Genomic DNA, 17,917 nt, shown 5'->3' with positions numbered 1-17,917 from the left:
AGAGAAAGGAACCACACTTGAGAAAATCCCTCCACAAGATTAGCCTGTAGGCAAACCTCTGTGGCATTTTTTTGATTAATGGTGGATTGATGTGGGAAAGCTGAGCCCATTGTGAGTGGTGTTACCCTGGGCCAGTGGTACTGGCATATATAGAAACCAAACTGAGAAAGTTGTGAGGAGCAAGCCAGTAAGTAGCGTTCTTCCATCATCTCTGCTTCTGCTCCAGTCCTGCCTCCAGGGTCTCACTTGAGTTCCTGGCCTGACTTGCCTTAATAGAGAGAGTGAGAGTTGTAAGATGAAGTACATCCCCTCCTCCCCAAATTGCTTTTGGCCACAACATTTTATTACAGTAATGGAAGTCCTAACTAAGACATACAGGGAATATTAGCAGCCAGAATTTCTGTATGTAGGCAGCATGCATGGCCCTAATTTAACACTGACAGGTTAGTGTTTGGTGCATTATCCAGGAAAGTAATGTTTCATTTAGAGGTTTCTTACTATATTTAACCTTAAATTGAATACTTTCATTATGAATAAATCATCATCATGAAATGTGGTTGTTTACTTCAAAATATAGTAATATGATTTTCTATTGTGCAGGGAGGCCTGTGTGTTTGAGGAGAGGCAATGATTCCTTTCTGGATTAAATGAAGCCGTGAGATAAAGGAAAAGGTCTTGCAGTGTGTAATTAAGATTAAATTAATCATCTTTCTCTCATTAAGCATATTATTTTACAGCATCATTACATATATTCAAATTGTATTGCACTGGGTTAAGAGGATTAGAGCCTAACATAGCTTCTTTGTCTGCTGAGGACAGCAGCTGAGAGTTTATTGAGTGGGGAATCAAGCATCCTACCAAGAACCATCCCGAGGAAGAGGGAAAATGGAAGGCGTTACCTTATTTTCTTTACGTTGCCAATGAGGCAGACAGACACAGCCTGTCAGTGATGCCAATCTACTTAATCTACAGAAACAAAGGGCAGCACTGAGGGCAACGTCTGCTTGTTTCTTCTTAGTTCATTTTCATGACATGATATCTATTTTTTGAAAGACACATGGTCAAGAAATCTCAGTAGCTGTGTTGGTGGCATCTCCCTGCATTTCTTCCTTCTGGAAGACATGGTCCTGGCTGTTTGGTTGGTCTCCTTCATCTACACCTGGATCACACTGATGCTGGATGCTTCTGCCATCAGGAAACCTCACCAGCAATGCCTCTCTTCACCAAAACAGACCCGGTAAGATATGGAAACAGAGTCATCAGTGATTGCCCAGTTTCTCTCAATAGCTGCCTCAGACCCTCTGCTAGTCTAGAAACATCTCTTTAAGGGAAGCCCATCTTTGTCAAAGTACTTGTGTCTGGAATAGCACTGACCCATCAGAAGAAGGCATTTCTGGTTAACATGCAAGTATGGGATCTTCCATTTCTGGCATTGTTTATTTAGTTATGTTTATTTGGGGAGCATATAGTTAAATGTTTCACATAGGCCCCACCTTTCAGGGAGCTTATTGCTCCAATGAGGAATGCATTTATTATTAGTAATGATGCTTGTTTACAATTTCTTTAAGTTTTGAATTAGTAGTTTAAGAAACAACTTTTCATGTGAATTTCGTGGAGGGCAGCTTAGTTTTATACTTTGAAGAGAGCATAAGAAAGCATGAAGACCATTTGTTACCTGTTAAAAATAGTGCTCATATAGTTAAAATACCTTCCCAAAGATCAACTTATCAGTATTGCTATTTTCCCATCACTAACATGAACTGCCTGAATATATGCAAGGAACTCAGTGGTTGTGCATTAGAGTAACCAAGGCATCACGACTTGCCTGGGGCTTTCTAGACTTCACTGAGAGTGCCCCAAGTTCCCCTGACAACTGGACAAATCAGTCACTCTTCTACCCAAAGAAGGAGCTGGTAAATGTCTTCCACTGTTACAAGATTTCTCAAAAGACCTCATCTGTAAAGTAACAGGTATTTGAAAGATCGCCCTTAAAATCTCAAATATTCATGAAACACTCACCTCTAGATCAGGAGAAAGAACACAAACATTTGACCAACACCTCCAGAATACTCAGGTTTAAAGGAGGCAGGGACTACAGTCCTGATTCTTGGTCTGCTTTATACTCTCTAAATATATTTTCAATTGAAATAGAATTGTATCCTCCTCCCCTTTCTCCCTCCAGCCTCTCCAAGCCCCCCCACCCCCCGCTCTCGGGTTGATAGCCTCTTTTTCTTTCAGTGTTATTGTTACACAAACACACACATGTATGCATATGTATGTCAGGCCGTGGAAGGATATCTTGATTCTTGGCTAGGCATGGGCTTTGAACCCCGACTCCGATGGAGGAACGGCAGGTGTTCGGCCATGTCCCCAGAGTCTAGGCTCCTACACATGGTCTAGACCTCCATTTAACCTGTGCCTTGCAGTCTCCTCTGGCTAAGCAGCCCCTCCCCAAGAGGTCTGCATCACTATCCACACACAGGTAGAAGGCGTGACTACAAGCTTCAGCCTCAAGAGATTTCCATATTCATGAGTTACCGAAGGCCAAAGGGTGTAGCTAGTTAAGTTATTCCTTTTCCCAGCCCCTCCTCTTTTCCCTCTCCCTATTTAAGCCAGCTCCCCCATCTTAAATTGGGAGGTGCACCTAGACCATCTACACACACCATGAACAATAAAACTCTTGGAACTCCCGGACTTTCTCAAGTTATTAAGACCCGCAGTGGAAAGCTACCCTGGGCGTCCACCTCAGGATCCCACATATGTATACATGTATTTGTATGCACAAATACACGAATTCAACCGTGTTGAGTCCATTTCTATTGTCTATGTGTATATGGTTTCAGGCTGCATGGGACAGCCAGTAAGGGAGCTCCTCCTAGGGAGAGGCTAATCCTCCTCCCAGAAGTCATTAATCCCTTTTAGCTCTTTGTCTATGAGTGGGAGCTCATGAAGTCTTCCACCTTCCGCCTCAGCACATCCATTGATATTGCCACTGTTCCAGTCTTGTCTGTGTAGACATTTCTAGGAGTGATGGTTTCATAGCGGACTTCATGGTATTTAGCTCTTATAATCTTTCCACCTATGAACCATGACAACAATGGCCAGCATGGCAAGTGCAGGTAAAGGTACATGTAGTAAGTGTCACTCACATGGTGATGCCAACCAATAGCTCTCTGGGAGGTAAAGGTCCACTCAATAGGAGAGAAATCATGCCTGCTACTGGAGACCTAGCCAACAGAATGGAGAGGAAACAAGATCTTGTTGAGTTTAACTCTTTTTTTCTCCATAGAAATTCAGCATGGGAATGTTTGGTGAATGTAAGATTATGCCAGACTACATGTGTTTTTTGGTTTGAAGTTTGTTTGTTTGCTTCAAATTGCTTCCAACATTCATGAAGTTTGTTTTATAATAAATGTTAAATAACATCTCTACCATTTAAAGCGATAGATTTTGCTGGCTGTTCCGTAGATACTTAGAGAAGGAAAAGATAAACTATAGTAAGACCTATTCATCCTACTAGTCCACACTTATGGCACAGTTTCTACAGAATAAAAAAAAAAAATCATACAACTAGTACTATCATTCACTCAGATCAATAGAAGGGAGTTACCTGCCCTGGGTCTCCACAAGATCAGCCCAGTCAGCAATCAGTGAAGAGAGGGGGGGAGAGCACAAAAGCTACCTCTGAACCATCGGCTATCAATAGATTGTAGGAGAGAAGGAATCACTGCATTTAGTTCAGTACCCTGTTTCTCAGCAACCAACAGATAGCTCCAAACATGTGGTCACAGAGACCGCCTGGTTAATCTCAGTGGGTTGCAAAACAAAACAAACCAGAGAGAAATGTATCTGCACGGTGGGGAGTGAATAGTAGGGGAGGGAAGTGGAAGATAAAAGTAGTTAGTGTGCAAGATGTGTGTTGTAAATAATGACAGTACTTTAAAAAGCTATACTGACCGCTTATTACATGTTTTTCCTTTTTTAAGTCAACAGTGAACACAAAGTCTTTCTGGTAAGGAGGGACCTTTTCCCTTAGGTTAAATGCCTCTTCCTTCCTTTTAAAAGTGAAAATTAAAAGGTTGTGTAGGTCTGGTTTCCTCCTTAGGAAACCCTGGGGATTTCTGCTGTCTGCAGTCCAAATGATTATTTTCCAGTTCTCTGTGAACTAACTGAAGAACAACCCTCCAGGCCACAAGCCAGAAGATGAGTCATTAAAATTTATACCTGCTGCTTCTGTGCTGCATCAAACAATCCCCCAGGGCACCCGGGATTGTGTAAACCACCATCCTGGTTCAAAGCAGTCACTCAGGATGAAACAGGGCACTTTCCCTGAGCGAACACAGTCATCCCAGAGCCTGCCTCTACACTGCTCTCAGCAATGTACCCTTGTTCCAGAGAGGTGAGGCAGGCATCCTCTTACTTCTGTTGTAAATAAATATCCCAATGTTCTTTGTACGATGCCAAACCTGATTACCCACAGGTACTGCTGTAACTGATCAATAAGCTACCCTTTAGAATGCAAGAAAGCCAGCAGAGTGGAGATGAAAGGGAGACATAGTCTTTGTTTGAAAAATCACACGCTTTACACACACTGCTTTTATATCAATTATTCTGAGCCCAGCTTTCATGCAGTCAGGCCTGTATATATTATATTAATCATGTTATCTATTTTCATTCAGATTATAAGCTTGCTTTCCATCCAAAGATATATTTTTAAGTTAAATATGTAAACAAGTCTGTCATTCTAATATTCCCCTTATTTCTAAGAAAGACAGTGAATTTAAAAAACAGAATTTGGCAAGTGAAATGTCTTTGTTGCTTGGGAAAGACATCTGGTTCTACTGTAATCCTGCTGTCCTCAGGCTGTTTAGGTTTATTATGGCTCTGTGGCAGAATTTAGTAATTATTAAACTGTCCTACAATAAGCCTGTAGACACTTTATCATAGAATCTTTATCTTTTGTTTTATTTCATTTATTTATGCATACTTTAATTGTAACTTACTTAAATGTAAGTTTTTATGAGCTAATCTTTTTAATTTATTTTTTTTTACTTATTCACTTTACATCCGACTCACTGACCTCCCCTCCCAGCCACCCCCTCCCACAATCCTTTTACCATTTACCGCTCCCTTTCTCCTCTGAGTAGTTGGACCTCCTTGGATATCTCCCCAACCCTGGCTCCTCAAGTCTTTATGAGCTACTTAATATGATTTTATTTTATAGCAAGTTTATAAGCCTTCTGGAAACTGTACAGTTGACTCTTATGAACTGTTCAGAGAAGACCCTAGCACAGATCTGCATCACCTACAAAGTATTTCAAAGGATGCAGTCTGTGTGCATTCCTTCAGCATTCCAGTCCAGCACTGGTGTGAAAAGCCACCCAATAAAGCTGTGGAAATATTAGCATAATTAGCAGATTTATGATCTTTTTCAAACAAGACAGGAACTCCAAGTTTTACACTAAATTTTGTAACTTACAGCACCCTGTGTGGTGCTAAGAAGGTCTGGAAGAACTTGGGGAGAGAGCAGAATATAATCCAAATATGTTATTTGAATTTAAACAAGAATATTAAGCGAAATCACGTTGACAAGAAGACATGCTTCTAGAATGACAAGAACAGGTGACCTCTAGAGTGACCCAGGAAGACAGGTGGAACGTGGGTGGTTCCGTGTTCACTTTTATTGTTCAAAGAGAGTGAGAGGCGATTGATTCTGTAGCTATATAAGAGTGACCATGGCCTGGAAACAGAAATTCAGTTTACACCAGATACCATATTCCAACGTGGTCACTGAAGCTTTGTTGTTGTTGTTGTTGTAGTTGTTGTTGTTTTCTTTTGCTTTTTGAAAATAGATTTTTTTATACACTATAACTATTACATGCATTATAAATAATATATAATTGCATATAAGTATATATAAATACTAAGTCAGGGGTTCTCAAAGCAAATATCTGTATTCATGAGGCATTATGTATCTTTAGGGGTACACAATATATCTGAGGGACATGCATCATGTGTAATCTCTAAACAATTTCAGGATTCTGTTTTTTATAACCTCCTTATTAAAGTAGATTAACTTGAAATCATTGCAAACTCCTTCATACCTCTCTTTGAGAAAACGAGGGCACTTCCTTCTTTCCCAATCTTGCTGTGTGCTTCCCTGGCACACAAGAGCTTCCTGAACACAAAGAAACAGTTATAAATATTGACGATGAGACAGTGAATGACTGGACACCAAGTAATGCGTCTTGCTTCCTACCATCTTCTTTCAACAAAATCAAAGGAAGAACCTGGTTAATTTGTTGCATTAAAAATCACTAAAAATGATTGTGGGTATTTGGTCACATAATGTGGCTTGTAAAATATGTCAGAAGGAATGTAAATAATTCAGTTACATTTTTCAAACAATATAATTTTTTTTCTTGAAATTTAATATACTTATGCATGCATGGATGAAATTCAGTATTTTCATCCAAAAAGTTTTAAAAAAAGGAATTATGCAAAACTTAGTTTTCCATTTCTTTTTCTCTTTTTTTGTTTTTTGTTATTATTGTTTGGTTTTGGTTTTGGTTTTGGTTTTGGTTTTGGTTTTTAAACAGGATTTGTCTGTATAGCTTGACTATCCTAGATCTCATTCTGTAGATGAAGCTGGACTTGAACTCAGAAATCTGCCTGCTTCTGACTCTAGAGTGCTAGGATTAAAGGCATGGGCCATCACTGCCCAGCTCCATTTATTAAAACATAAAATAACTGAAGAAAAATATAACCGCCAAAATATACCATCATTGAATTACCAATTTCATCTGCACTAAAATTTTATTCTTAAATTTAATAGGAATCAACATTTTTTTTTGCCTTATGATGCTGCTTAGCTCTTTATTTTCATTTTGTATAATGTTTGGATAAACATCTTTTCTTAAGCTTTTTTTAAATATTTTATTTATTTATCTTTACACTCCAGATTTTATTCCCCTCCTGGTCCACCCTTCAGTGTTTCACATACCATACACTATAACTATTACATGTGTTATAAATAATATATAATTGCATATAATTATAAATATGCATAAATACTAAGTCAGAGGTTTTCAAAGCAAACACCTGTATTCATGAGGTTTTATGTATCTTTAAGGGTACACTCTTTAAGGGTACGTGTTTGTGTGTGTATATCTGTATGTGTGTGTGTGTGTGTGTGTGTGTGTGTGTGTGAATGTATCTTTGTCTGTTCTGTGTCTGTGAATGTGTCTGGGTCTGTTCTGTGTGGAAGTAGGTTTGTGAATGCAGTTGCCTCTGGAACTAGACGTGTCATCTTTGCAGCTGAAGTTACAGGTGTTTCTGAAGCCACCAAGGTGGGGACTGGGAACCAAACTCCTATCTTTTGCATGGTTGTAAACATTCCCACCCACTAAGCCATCTCTCCAGCTCCTTTAAGTATTGGTTTAAATATATATGGTACAGTACACAGAATTCTAAAATTTGTTTTGAGGGTACAACCAGCAGCCTCTCTTTGCAAAGTAGATAAGATAAAAGGAAATTGGGATGAGATAACCGTGAACCACTCACTGCAGGTCAAGTGAGAGGAGGTGCCTGTACCCACTTCTGCCAAGCCAGCAAGTCACAGCAGACCTGTGATCAGCACTCTTGGGGTTCTTCATTCAAATGTATCTGTATTTCCATATCCTTCAGGGAAAGCTTCTGAAATGACACGTTAGTTGCATATCGTTTAGTTGTATCAAAAATATTATTACCAAAGGAGAAATGTTTGTAAATTCTCCATTACATCTACTCTCCTTTTTATGAGAACAAATAGCCAGCCAGCTAGTACTAACAACTGCTGTTTTCTACAGAAACAAGTTATCCTGAAAAACTGTTACAAAATTTCATACCCCAAACCTACTAAGTCAGCAGACACTCTGGGCAGAGGCCCAGGAAAACAGAAGATGTGGATACACGCCAATGAGATCACATTTGCCAAACATCTGGGCTGATATCTTGAACACAGTAGGCATTGTTTGAAAGCTACCACCAGCCTCTCTTTGTTATGCTATTTATTCTTATATACACGCGTATGTGTTTGTGTGGGTAGGGGTGAGGAAGTGGGACGGTGGGAGGTATTTGTGTGGGTGTTTGTATATATGCATATACAGAGAAGCCAGTGGCCAACCTCAGGGGTGGCTCCTCAGAAGTTGTCACTTTGTGTCTTGAAACAGGGAAACCTGGGCTCATCAATTAGGCTACTGGAGGACAAGCAAGCTCCAGGAATCCTCCTGTCTATGTCTGTGGGATTACAAACACAGATTCAACTATGATTCACTTTGAGGGAAGGGTGTAGGGAAATTAAGTTCTCATGCTTGCTCAGAAAGTATGTACTTTATAACAGTGTATCTCCCCACCATTGTTTTTTTTAATAAATAGTTAATCCTAGCTCCTTAGAAGATGTTCCCTAGTTTATTGTAGCTCCTTGTAAGAAAGTGTTCAATGTGTTCAATTATTCACAGGCTATAAAGGCTTAACATATTTAAGTTCAGATTTATTGCCTTCTATTCAAAAGAGATTCCTTTTCGCAAATTGTCCATTCGTATTATTAGGAAGAGAATACATCTCTAAACCCTGAGGATTCATCCAGAAACAACCCTACTGAGAGATCGCACTGGACCATCTCACAAACCCTAGTACATCTCTTTCATCAGCTGCTTCAGAATCTGAAATTCTCCAGGTCAGAGTCATTTTCTGGAGCTTAGTGAGATGGCTCAGTGGGCACCACTGAGGGTGAGGACCTTGGTTCAACCCCCAAGACCCACATGGTGGAAGGGGACAAGAGAGTTAAGCAAGTTGTCTTTGGACCTATACAAGAGTATCATGGGAGGCCCAGGAAGGCGTGTGTGCACACACACATTAAATGTAGCAAGAAAATTAAATTAATTGTTTCCACAACTGTTAAAGTTTGCATCAGTGTTCCTAGGAAATGGTCCCTCAAGCTGAAAAAGGAAAGAAGAAAAGTAGTTCCAGTGTCCTAGAAATGTGCCTATATTCACCAATCCCAAAGAGACAAGATTTTGTTTCCATATCAGGAGCTTGCCATGCTGCGTTGAAAAAAGGCAAAAGGAAAAGTAGAAAGGAAAAAGGAAATGTGGGAGGAGAGGTGGAAATGGACTCTGCCTATTTCACCACTGGTTTTGCCCAGGACCAACGACCCACAAGTCCTACGACCGCAACCTGAGACAGGCATTCTGCCTGCAGTCTCAGCCTGTGCCTGCACTCTGCTTATTCTGGCTCTGGAAGCCCTGTTTGCATCAGTTTACAGTTTTGTAATGTTTTTACTTGTTTGCTGCTTTAATGCAGAGCTTGAACAGTCTCTGGGTGTCGTGTTCAAATGCTCATCCCAGGCTGCTTCCTGGGGTACTCCCTTAGCTGATGTGAATCTGAACTTTAATCACCTGATATTTCTCATCTAACATACATATTCAGAGAAATGTCTGTGTATTAAATCCCTTTTTGTTTGATATTTCAAGTAATCTAAAATTTATTTTACCTTATCTGTCACACCCTTATATAATAAGAAACAAATATTGGCAGATCTTTGACTTAATCTGAACTAAGGAAATGAGACTGTACATGTTTATTTCAGACCACACTGTGCTAAGCAAGATGGCTAATAATGAGAAATATATAAATCTTAAAAGCATATGTTAGCGATTGACAGGGGAGCCCAGCCCATTTAGGTTGATGCCATCCATGGGCTGGTGATCCTGGGTTTTATAGGAAAGTAAGCTGAGCAAGGTTGGGGAGCAAGCCAGTAAGCAGCATCCCTCTATGGCCTCTACATCAGCTCCTGCCTCTAGGTTCCTGCCCTGTGTGGGTTCCTGTCCTGACCTCCTTCAGGGATGGGCTGTGGATATGGAAACCTACACCAAACAAACCCTTCCTTCCCATGAGTTGCTTTGGTCATGACATTTCATCACAGTAACAGTAAACCTAACGAAAACATATGTGTATCTTTTTCTCTGGGGTGTAGCATTCGGGAAACTAGAACAAGGAAAGACGACCTTACTAAAGTCTGGCCCCTGAAACGAGAACAACTGTTACACATTGAGGACCATGATTTCTCCACAAGGCCTGGATTTGGAGGTGAGTGTTATCATCAAAAATCCGTGCTAAAACCTGTCACACTCTCAGGATGGGACTGAAAATTTGAAGCAATTAGAACCAAAGCATGAATAAAAGCCATCTGTGAAAATAAACTAAATAGTTTTAAATACCTGTATAATTATCTTCTCTTAATCAGTAACAACTGACAACACATCCATTGTATATTGACCCTCAAACACCTTTTGTCTATTATTCACACTCTTGCAAGTACAAAGTGTTCAATATTTAGAAGACAGATAAATTTGCAACCTAATGACTTGCTGTTTCTAGTATAAGCTGAATTGGATGACATGATAATTTACAAAATCTCACTAGTTATTCCCACAAGCTAGAATGCCGGGCTTTGATGAAAGAACAATTGTAATATCAAATACCATGACTCCCTGGGCCAAGTTGATCTTCCTCCATTTTAATGTTTTTAGAAATTAAAGCTGATGTCTAAGATCTGGCACCGTGTTAAGCCCTCTAATACACTATGCCATTTACCTTGGCAGTCATTATGAACAGGCACCATCAGGAGCCTACATAGTCTAGTGTAGAAACCCATGGATAGAGAAGTTCAAAAGTCTCCTTTTTCTTCCTATTTTATTTATTTATTTTATGTATATGACGACTACACTGTAGCTATCTTCAGACACACCAGAAGAGGGCATTAGAACCCATTACAGATGGTTGTGAGCCACCATGTGGTTGCTGGGAATTGAACTCAAGATCTCTAGAAGAGCAGTGTTAACCTCTGAGCTGTCTCTCCCCCAATGGAGGAGTTGGAGAAGAAACTAAAGGACCTGAGGGGGTTTCCTGCCCTCACACTCCTCTACACGAACACCGTCAGGCCCAAGGGGCACATCTCTCACTGATGTCCAACAAGGCTATCCTCTGCCACATGGGTCCCTCCATGTGTACTCTTTGGTTGGTGGTCCAGTCCCCAGGAGCTCTGGGAAACCTGGCCCGTTGACACTGTTGCTCCCCCCATGGGGCAGCCTTCCTTCCTTCCTTTCTTTCCATGTGGCAGTGTGTTCTATACATGCATGAGTAATTGTATATCCATACATATGTGGGCTCACATGTGCCAGTGTAAGTCCACATGTGTACACATGCATGTAGAATGTCCAGATCTGACTTCAGTAATCTTCCTTGATCATGCCGCACATTACTCATTGAGGCAAGACCTCTTAGTTGAAAATAGAGCTTGTTGCTGTGTCTAGTCTGGCTAGCCATCTCCCTCGGTGGGGGGTGGGGATCCTGTGCCTCTACCTTCTCAGTGCTGAAATGATAGGCAGGCTGCCATGCCCACCCAGCGGGTAAGGGAGTGCTGAGTATCCAAACTTCAGTTATCACCTGTATGCTTTACCTGACTGGCAATCTCCTCAACCCCTCGTTTTCTTATGTAATTTTGTGGGAACCATTGGCCTAAACTCTACTTTGTGATTCAAACTGTCTTCAACATCAGAATAATCGAAAAGGCTCTGAACAATCAGGGCTCTGAGCCCTATCTGGGTCAGCTAGATCTAGGTGGGCCTGAGAGTTCACTGGTCTTCACAGTGGGCAGATGCTGCTGACACTGGTAAATGATGCTGCGGCTGAGGCTCTGAGAACCACTGGGTTCCTTTACCATCATCTGATTTACAGTCTCAGTGAGTCTATTACTTTTTATTTTCTGGAGTATTCATCACTATTGTTGAATTCCAATTTATGATCAAAGAAGCCTTGAAACTACTCCGGTTTAATGATATTTTAATTTAGGGCTAAGCACCCAACAGTCACATATTCTCAGCACTGTGAGTCTCTGACTGACTGACAACCACTGCCAAAAGAAGCTTCTGTGCCCCAGGCTGAGAGCAGCACTAGTCTACAGGTAGAAATGTACATGTTTAGAAGGCAGTTTGACAATGTGTCTCCAAAGCAAGACAAAGGTAGTAAATTTCCCACCTACAGTCTAACGACCTTCCCAGCAACTTTTATCATGTTTATGGTACTAGTAAAGAATTTCCTCCTGTGAACAGGGTACATATCTAGTCAGAGAAGACTCTGGCAGAAAACTCGCAAGGGATCTGATCAAGCCAGTCAATAGATCGAGCCAGCATAGATAGGAGAGAGGGCTTGAGGCTTCCTGTCTAGCTGTGGAGCTATTGGCAGTTGTTGTCTCCCTCAGGAGACATTGTTTTGTTTTTTCCTTGAGGTGTGGATATTGAAAGGCTGCTCATGCTCACATTAGGCCAGCTAATTGGATTTGATGTTTTTAAAAAAGAAAAATAAGGAAGAGGATATGGGGAGTGGGCAAGGATTCTGTTAGAATCCCATAGGGAGGGAAATGAGGTATGGATACATGGTCACGGTGAAGATACACGGTGCGTGGGGGGGGGGGGGGGGGGGGGTGTTGGACACTTGTGCATGTATGTGTGCATGATGTGTGTGTGAGAAAGTGTTTATGCCTTGCATATGTGTGTAAAATTACCAAAGAATAAGTAAAATATATTGTTTTAAAAACAAAAAGTATTCATTTCACTGTTCTTTTGAAACTCTCCCTTTTTCTTTTTCTACCTCACAATTTCTCTGACAATTCTCCCAAAAGATACCAAAACCCAAAACCCTTAACTAACATTTATTTTCAATAAGATGATGTTCGTCCCAGAAAAAGTCTTCCAACATTTGTATAATATAGTCTACAACTATGGTACAGGTATAGCTGTTTCTGCAATTCTGTGATTTCTAAACCTAAAGTTTTTTGGAGTGGGATCCTTTGAAGACACTAGGGGGCGCCAATCTCACATGAATTGTTAGAAACTGGCCTCCCATAACAGTTGGAAGTGCCTGGTAATGCATTCTTCTCAATAGGAATTCAAGATTTTGTTTGCTTGTTTAGAGGCTATTGTGAAAGGTACTGTTTTACTATGTTCCTTCTCAGTATGTTTGCCATCTGTATACAGGAGAACTACCGGATTTTGTATCATGTTGATAAATTTGCTAAAAGTGTGTATCAGCTGCAGACATTTTCCAGTGAAGTCTTTAATGAAGGGTATGTTATTGATGTCTTCCTTTCCTATGGGTATCCACTCCATCTCCTTCAGGTGTCTTACTACTCTAGTTAAGATTTCAAGTCTTAATTCTTGGAAGCTAGATTCCTCAAATAAATTGTTCTCTGTTGTAGAGGAAGAAACCTTTTGGTTTGGGTTTTGGTTTTTTAACAGGATCTATTTTAGGGACATTACCAAGAAAGAGAGAGAAATGGCTATACATGTAAGTAGACCTTAAGACAAACGAGTCACAGACACCTTATGATTCAATATGTTCCAAGGATTAGAAGATGTACCAGGGAGTTTATTCTGAATCTTAGGACCAATGCAGGCTTCTGAGTAGACTCCACATTGTAACATGATGTTCCACTGAGCTGATATCAATGCCGCAGCATGCTAAACCAGCACCCTCCTTCCAAGGAAAAATATTTTTTGCCTTCATCCTCCACCCCATGCACAATTGTCACCTCCAGAGAAGCATAAAATTAACCTGAAATTTCCTCTTTGCCTGTTAAAAATACATGTTAAGGTTTTGGTGGTGGTGGTGGTAATGGTGGGGTGTTTGTTTGTTTGTTTGTTTTACGGAGGGCTGTTTGTTTTGTTTGTTTGTGTTTTGTTTAGTTTTGTTTTGGTGAGAATAGGCTGGGCTAAATGGCGCCCAGATGGCTTATTCAGTCATTCCAGAAGGAAAAATCCATAAATCCAGTCAGATATGCCAATCTACCAGCTCTGTGAAGCAGTCTTTAATTTGCTTTGTTTGAACAGAACCGTGCCTTCTACAGTGACCCACTTCTCCGTTCCCAAATGGCTGCCTTCCTTTGGGAAATCAGGCTATGGGATACAAAAGACAAGCTTGAATTTATGTCACCTCCTGTCTCCTTGTCCGCAGCACAAGCTCATGAACATACGTCTCTCCTCTCGAGCTAAATGTAACTTCAGCACTTCTCTTGCCTTAATGTGTTTTCCTAATTAGGTTTAGCATTAAAACCAGCTGCTACCAGGGTGGTTTTTATTTTTTTTTTATTTATTTTTTTTTTTTACTTTTATAAAGCATTAGAAGATTAATTGACTCATTATGTGGAAACAGGAGGATGTAAATTTGGGGAGCTTTTTGTTTAACTTGGGTTATAAATTGCTGCTCATTTTCTTTATGTTTTCCCACTCACCATGTCTCCTATAACTAAGGGCCTTTTGTTTCCCTTTCCCAGATGATGATTTTTTCGTCTCTAGGAAGTCAATTCAGCACGTAGATTCTGGCTGCTGAGATGAGACAAAAACTAGCATTATCAAAGCCACTTAAGGTCCCTGAATGTCACACAAGAAGCCTGGGAGTCAGAAGAACTTGTTCCCATCCCCACCACCACCTGGCTTGGCATTTCAAACAAGCCTTCTTGTTTTTCCACATACGTTCATACAGAGGTCAGCTAAAACTAAAGATCCATGTGGACTGGTACCTATGGAGTGCCTGCAAGGATATGAGAGGACACAGTGTACAACATATTATAAAGACACTATAGAAATAGATACATGATTCTACTTAACCCTAATTAATCTACCTGCATAAAAAATCCTTATATAAATAAAAAGAATTATAAATGTATATTACTACATAGTGGCCATAATAAAAATGATTAATATTTGACTAACATTACCTTGATTTTACCTATAAACTTTACCTATAAATAATACCATTATAAACTTTTATAAAGGCATTATCATTTATAATGTTAAGTCTATTGTCCTCCCCTTAAGGGAAGGACTTGGTATGCACCCCTTCATTGTTCTCCCAATAGTCCTACAAGGTGGGCACCATATTTGCTCTGCTTATGGATTAGCAAACTGGGGTATAGAGATTAAGGAGGCACAAATTAATCCTTACACATGTTGGCATTTTAACCCTGTGCTCTTAATTGTTACTTTCTCTATGAAAAAGTCTCAGTCCGCAGTGAGGCAAACAGTGACGTTTGGAGGTTTGGTGAGTAGCTATTATTCCATAATTCTCCATCTTGCCTCTACATCCCTCTCACCTTCTACTCATCCCTCAGGCATCAGAGCACAGGTTCTTACACCCAGGAGTTGGGTGTCCTTGACATGGAGTTCAAAGGACACAGACACAAAGCTAGAGAGTATTCCCAGTCACACATTGTCTATGGAATCTGAAGAGCTCATCTCCATATAACAGTATAAATCTGAAAAGAAAAGGAAAGGGAGAAGAAATAGAAGATAACAGGAACTCACTTCAAATAAGCCAAGTCATGTCTTACCTGCATCATAAAACCAGCCTTGAGATTCCAGTTCATGACTAACAGTAGTGTGAATATATCCTTGAAAGTTAGCTTTATAAGAGTGTCCTCAGGATTTCAGAAATAGCCAACAACAGCTAGGATATACATTCATCTCTCCATATCTTCAGGGATTGTTTTGAAGCCTATCACCATTGCCTAAAAAGAGGTCAACTTGTACAGATACTCAATCCCTTATATGAAATGACACAGCACTTACATAGGCCCTATATTATTTCTTTCAATTGTCTCTATATCACTTCTAATGCCTAGTACAATGTAAATACTGTGTACGTTGTTGTTAATAAGGCTTGTTTGTAAAATAATGGGGAGAGGGAATGGACTACATGCTTAGTTCACAGACAGATTCGAAGGACTGAACTGAACCTATGAAACCCATAGACTCAAGGAGCCAATAGTCCTTAAAAGATCCCAAATCTAAGGTCTTCTCTGGTTTCATCAGAAAATGAATGATAGGAAATCACTGCAAGTGTGTGTGTGTGTGTGTGTGTGTGTGTGTGTGTGTGTGTGAGAGAGAGAGAGAGAGAGAGAGAGAGAGAGAGAGAGAGAGAGAATCGATAGCCTATATGTTTGGCAATGTATAATTGAAAATAGTGTACTGCATTTTGGCAATGTATAATTGAAAATAGTGTACTGCATTTTCAAAAACAGGCATGAGTGTTTGCTTAGCTGAGCAAGTAGAGATAATTTACTAAGGTCCAATTAATTCTTACACATTGTACTATTGGGGACCTGAGATGGGGCTCTTTGAGTATCTCTCTGCAGATTTTAGAGTGGAACAAAGACAAACCTTGGAGATACTTCTTACTCCATAATATATAATAGTGATGACGCTATACTCCAATCCTCACCTGTATGACTCTGTATTCATGCTTTATCCAGGACATTCTGCCACCCCTTCCAGACCTTTCTAAACCTCATTCCCTCACAATACTAGAATTAATGGGAAGGTTTATTCACCATGAAGTGCCAAGCAGAGCTATGGATGCTGTGTTTTCATGAACTTTTATTTTGATTATTAATTCAAGATAAAGGGCAAATGCAAAACTACCAATGCTGAGTCCTATAAAGGAATAATACTAGGCTGTTCCCAAGTTCATGCATAGTCAAGGCCTGCAGCAAACAATGCTATTTATAGAATTAGTGTCATATAAGTTAATTGATCCAATATGCTAGAAAGATGGAAGTTAGAAGCCAAGTAAGGCATTAATAAAGGGTTAGACAGGAGGATATATGAGTGGCAGGCCAAGTACCTGGCAAGCTGATAGTCTTCTAAGTAAGAAATGCTAATAATCAAAAGGGGAATCTGGTGCTGATAAAGGTAGCATCAAGAATTAATGAGGTCACAGAAGAATGTCAAAGGGGTTAGCTTGTTTTATACTGTATTGTGCATCCAGAAGGCTGCTGAGTTGTATGCTTATGTGTGTTACAACCCATTCTGTCATTCTTCAGCCAAGTCTAGAAGCTTTTCTTGATGGACTCATCTAAATCCCAACATCTTGATTAAACAGCTGGGACTCAGCTGTGCAGGATTAATCTTTATCTGTTAGTAGTTGAAAGTTCTTTTTAGCTCTACCACACAATGTGATTTAAATGAGAATGACTTACTACAATGTAGGAAAATACAAGATGCAGTGATTCTTTGTAAACATATGGATGATGTCGACATAGATGCAGATCAAACTTCACACCTAAAAGTACATGATAAAGTTATTAAAAACAATCCCTCTATACACACACACAGAGAGAGAGAGAGAGACAGAGAGACAGAGAGAGACAGAGACAGAGACAGATGGAGGAGAGAGACACACAAACTGACTGACTCACTGACTGACTCACTGACAGATGGGGCTTGAAATCCATTTTAGTGCATCTATAGAATGGTACAATGGCTGTCTGGCATGGGCTCTCTTGGTTTTCATTTGCACTTTCTAGGCTCAGAAAGCCTGTTTCGGGAGCCACAGCTGCCAGTGAGATTACGGTCTACTCACTGTCTGAAATTGCTTCAGTTTCTATTTGCGCATACTTCATCAAACAAGTTTCTAAGATTTTTTGCTTCTTCCCCAGTACCCTCTGTGCTTGTTGATCTACAAGGGAACCTTTCTGAGTCTGCATCCTCGGTAGTGCACTCAGGAACCTATCTTTAGGCTGCCAACTACTGTATGAAGGAAAAGGCTGACTCTGGTGGCAGGAGAGATATGAGTTTGATATTCCAAAGCCAAAGACTCTATAAAACTCACTGAACTGCCAATATCATACAAAATGCACATTCTGACATGCTCTTACATATGCTTCCAAACACTGTTCCTCCCTAAATCCCTACTAGCCAAAAAAGAAAGAAAGAAAGAAAGAAAGAAAGAAAGAAAGAAAGAAAGAAAGAAAGAAAGAAAGGAAGGAAGGAAGGAAGGGAGAGAGAGAGAGAGAGAGAGAGAGGGAGGGAGGGAGGGAGGG

The 17,917-nt window shown here is 40.1% G+C and overlaps 1 protein-coding gene across 1 annotated transcript in view; it reads left to right on the top strand.

The window, feature by feature from the left end:
• The first annotated feature begins 1,121 nt into the window (after nucleotides 1-1,121).
• The window catches only part of Gabrr3 (gamma-aminobutyric acid type A receptor rho3 subunit), a 57,652-nt gene continuing 40,856 nt past the window's right edge, over nucleotides 1,122-17,917 (top strand). Inside the window, exons 1-2 of the mRNA XM_028760295.1 lie at nucleotides 1,122-1,237; nucleotides 10,016-10,128. Of these exons, the coding sequence (XP_028616128.1) occupies nucleotides 1,122-1,237; nucleotides 10,016-10,128 (229 nt within the window). The remainder of the gene's footprint in view (nucleotides 1,238-10,015; nucleotides 10,129-17,917) is intronic.

Source organism: Grammomys surdaster, unplaced genomic scaffold, assembly GCF_004785775.1.
Source record: "Grammomys surdaster isolate TR1022 unplaced genomic scaffold, NIH_TR_1.0 126398, whole genome shotgun sequence".
NCBI lineage: Eukaryota > Metazoa > Chordata > Mammalia > Rodentia > Muridae > Grammomys > Grammomys surdaster.
The sequence above is the reverse complement of the archived record's forward strand: the minus strand, read 5'-3'. Positions and strand labels throughout refer to the sequence as shown.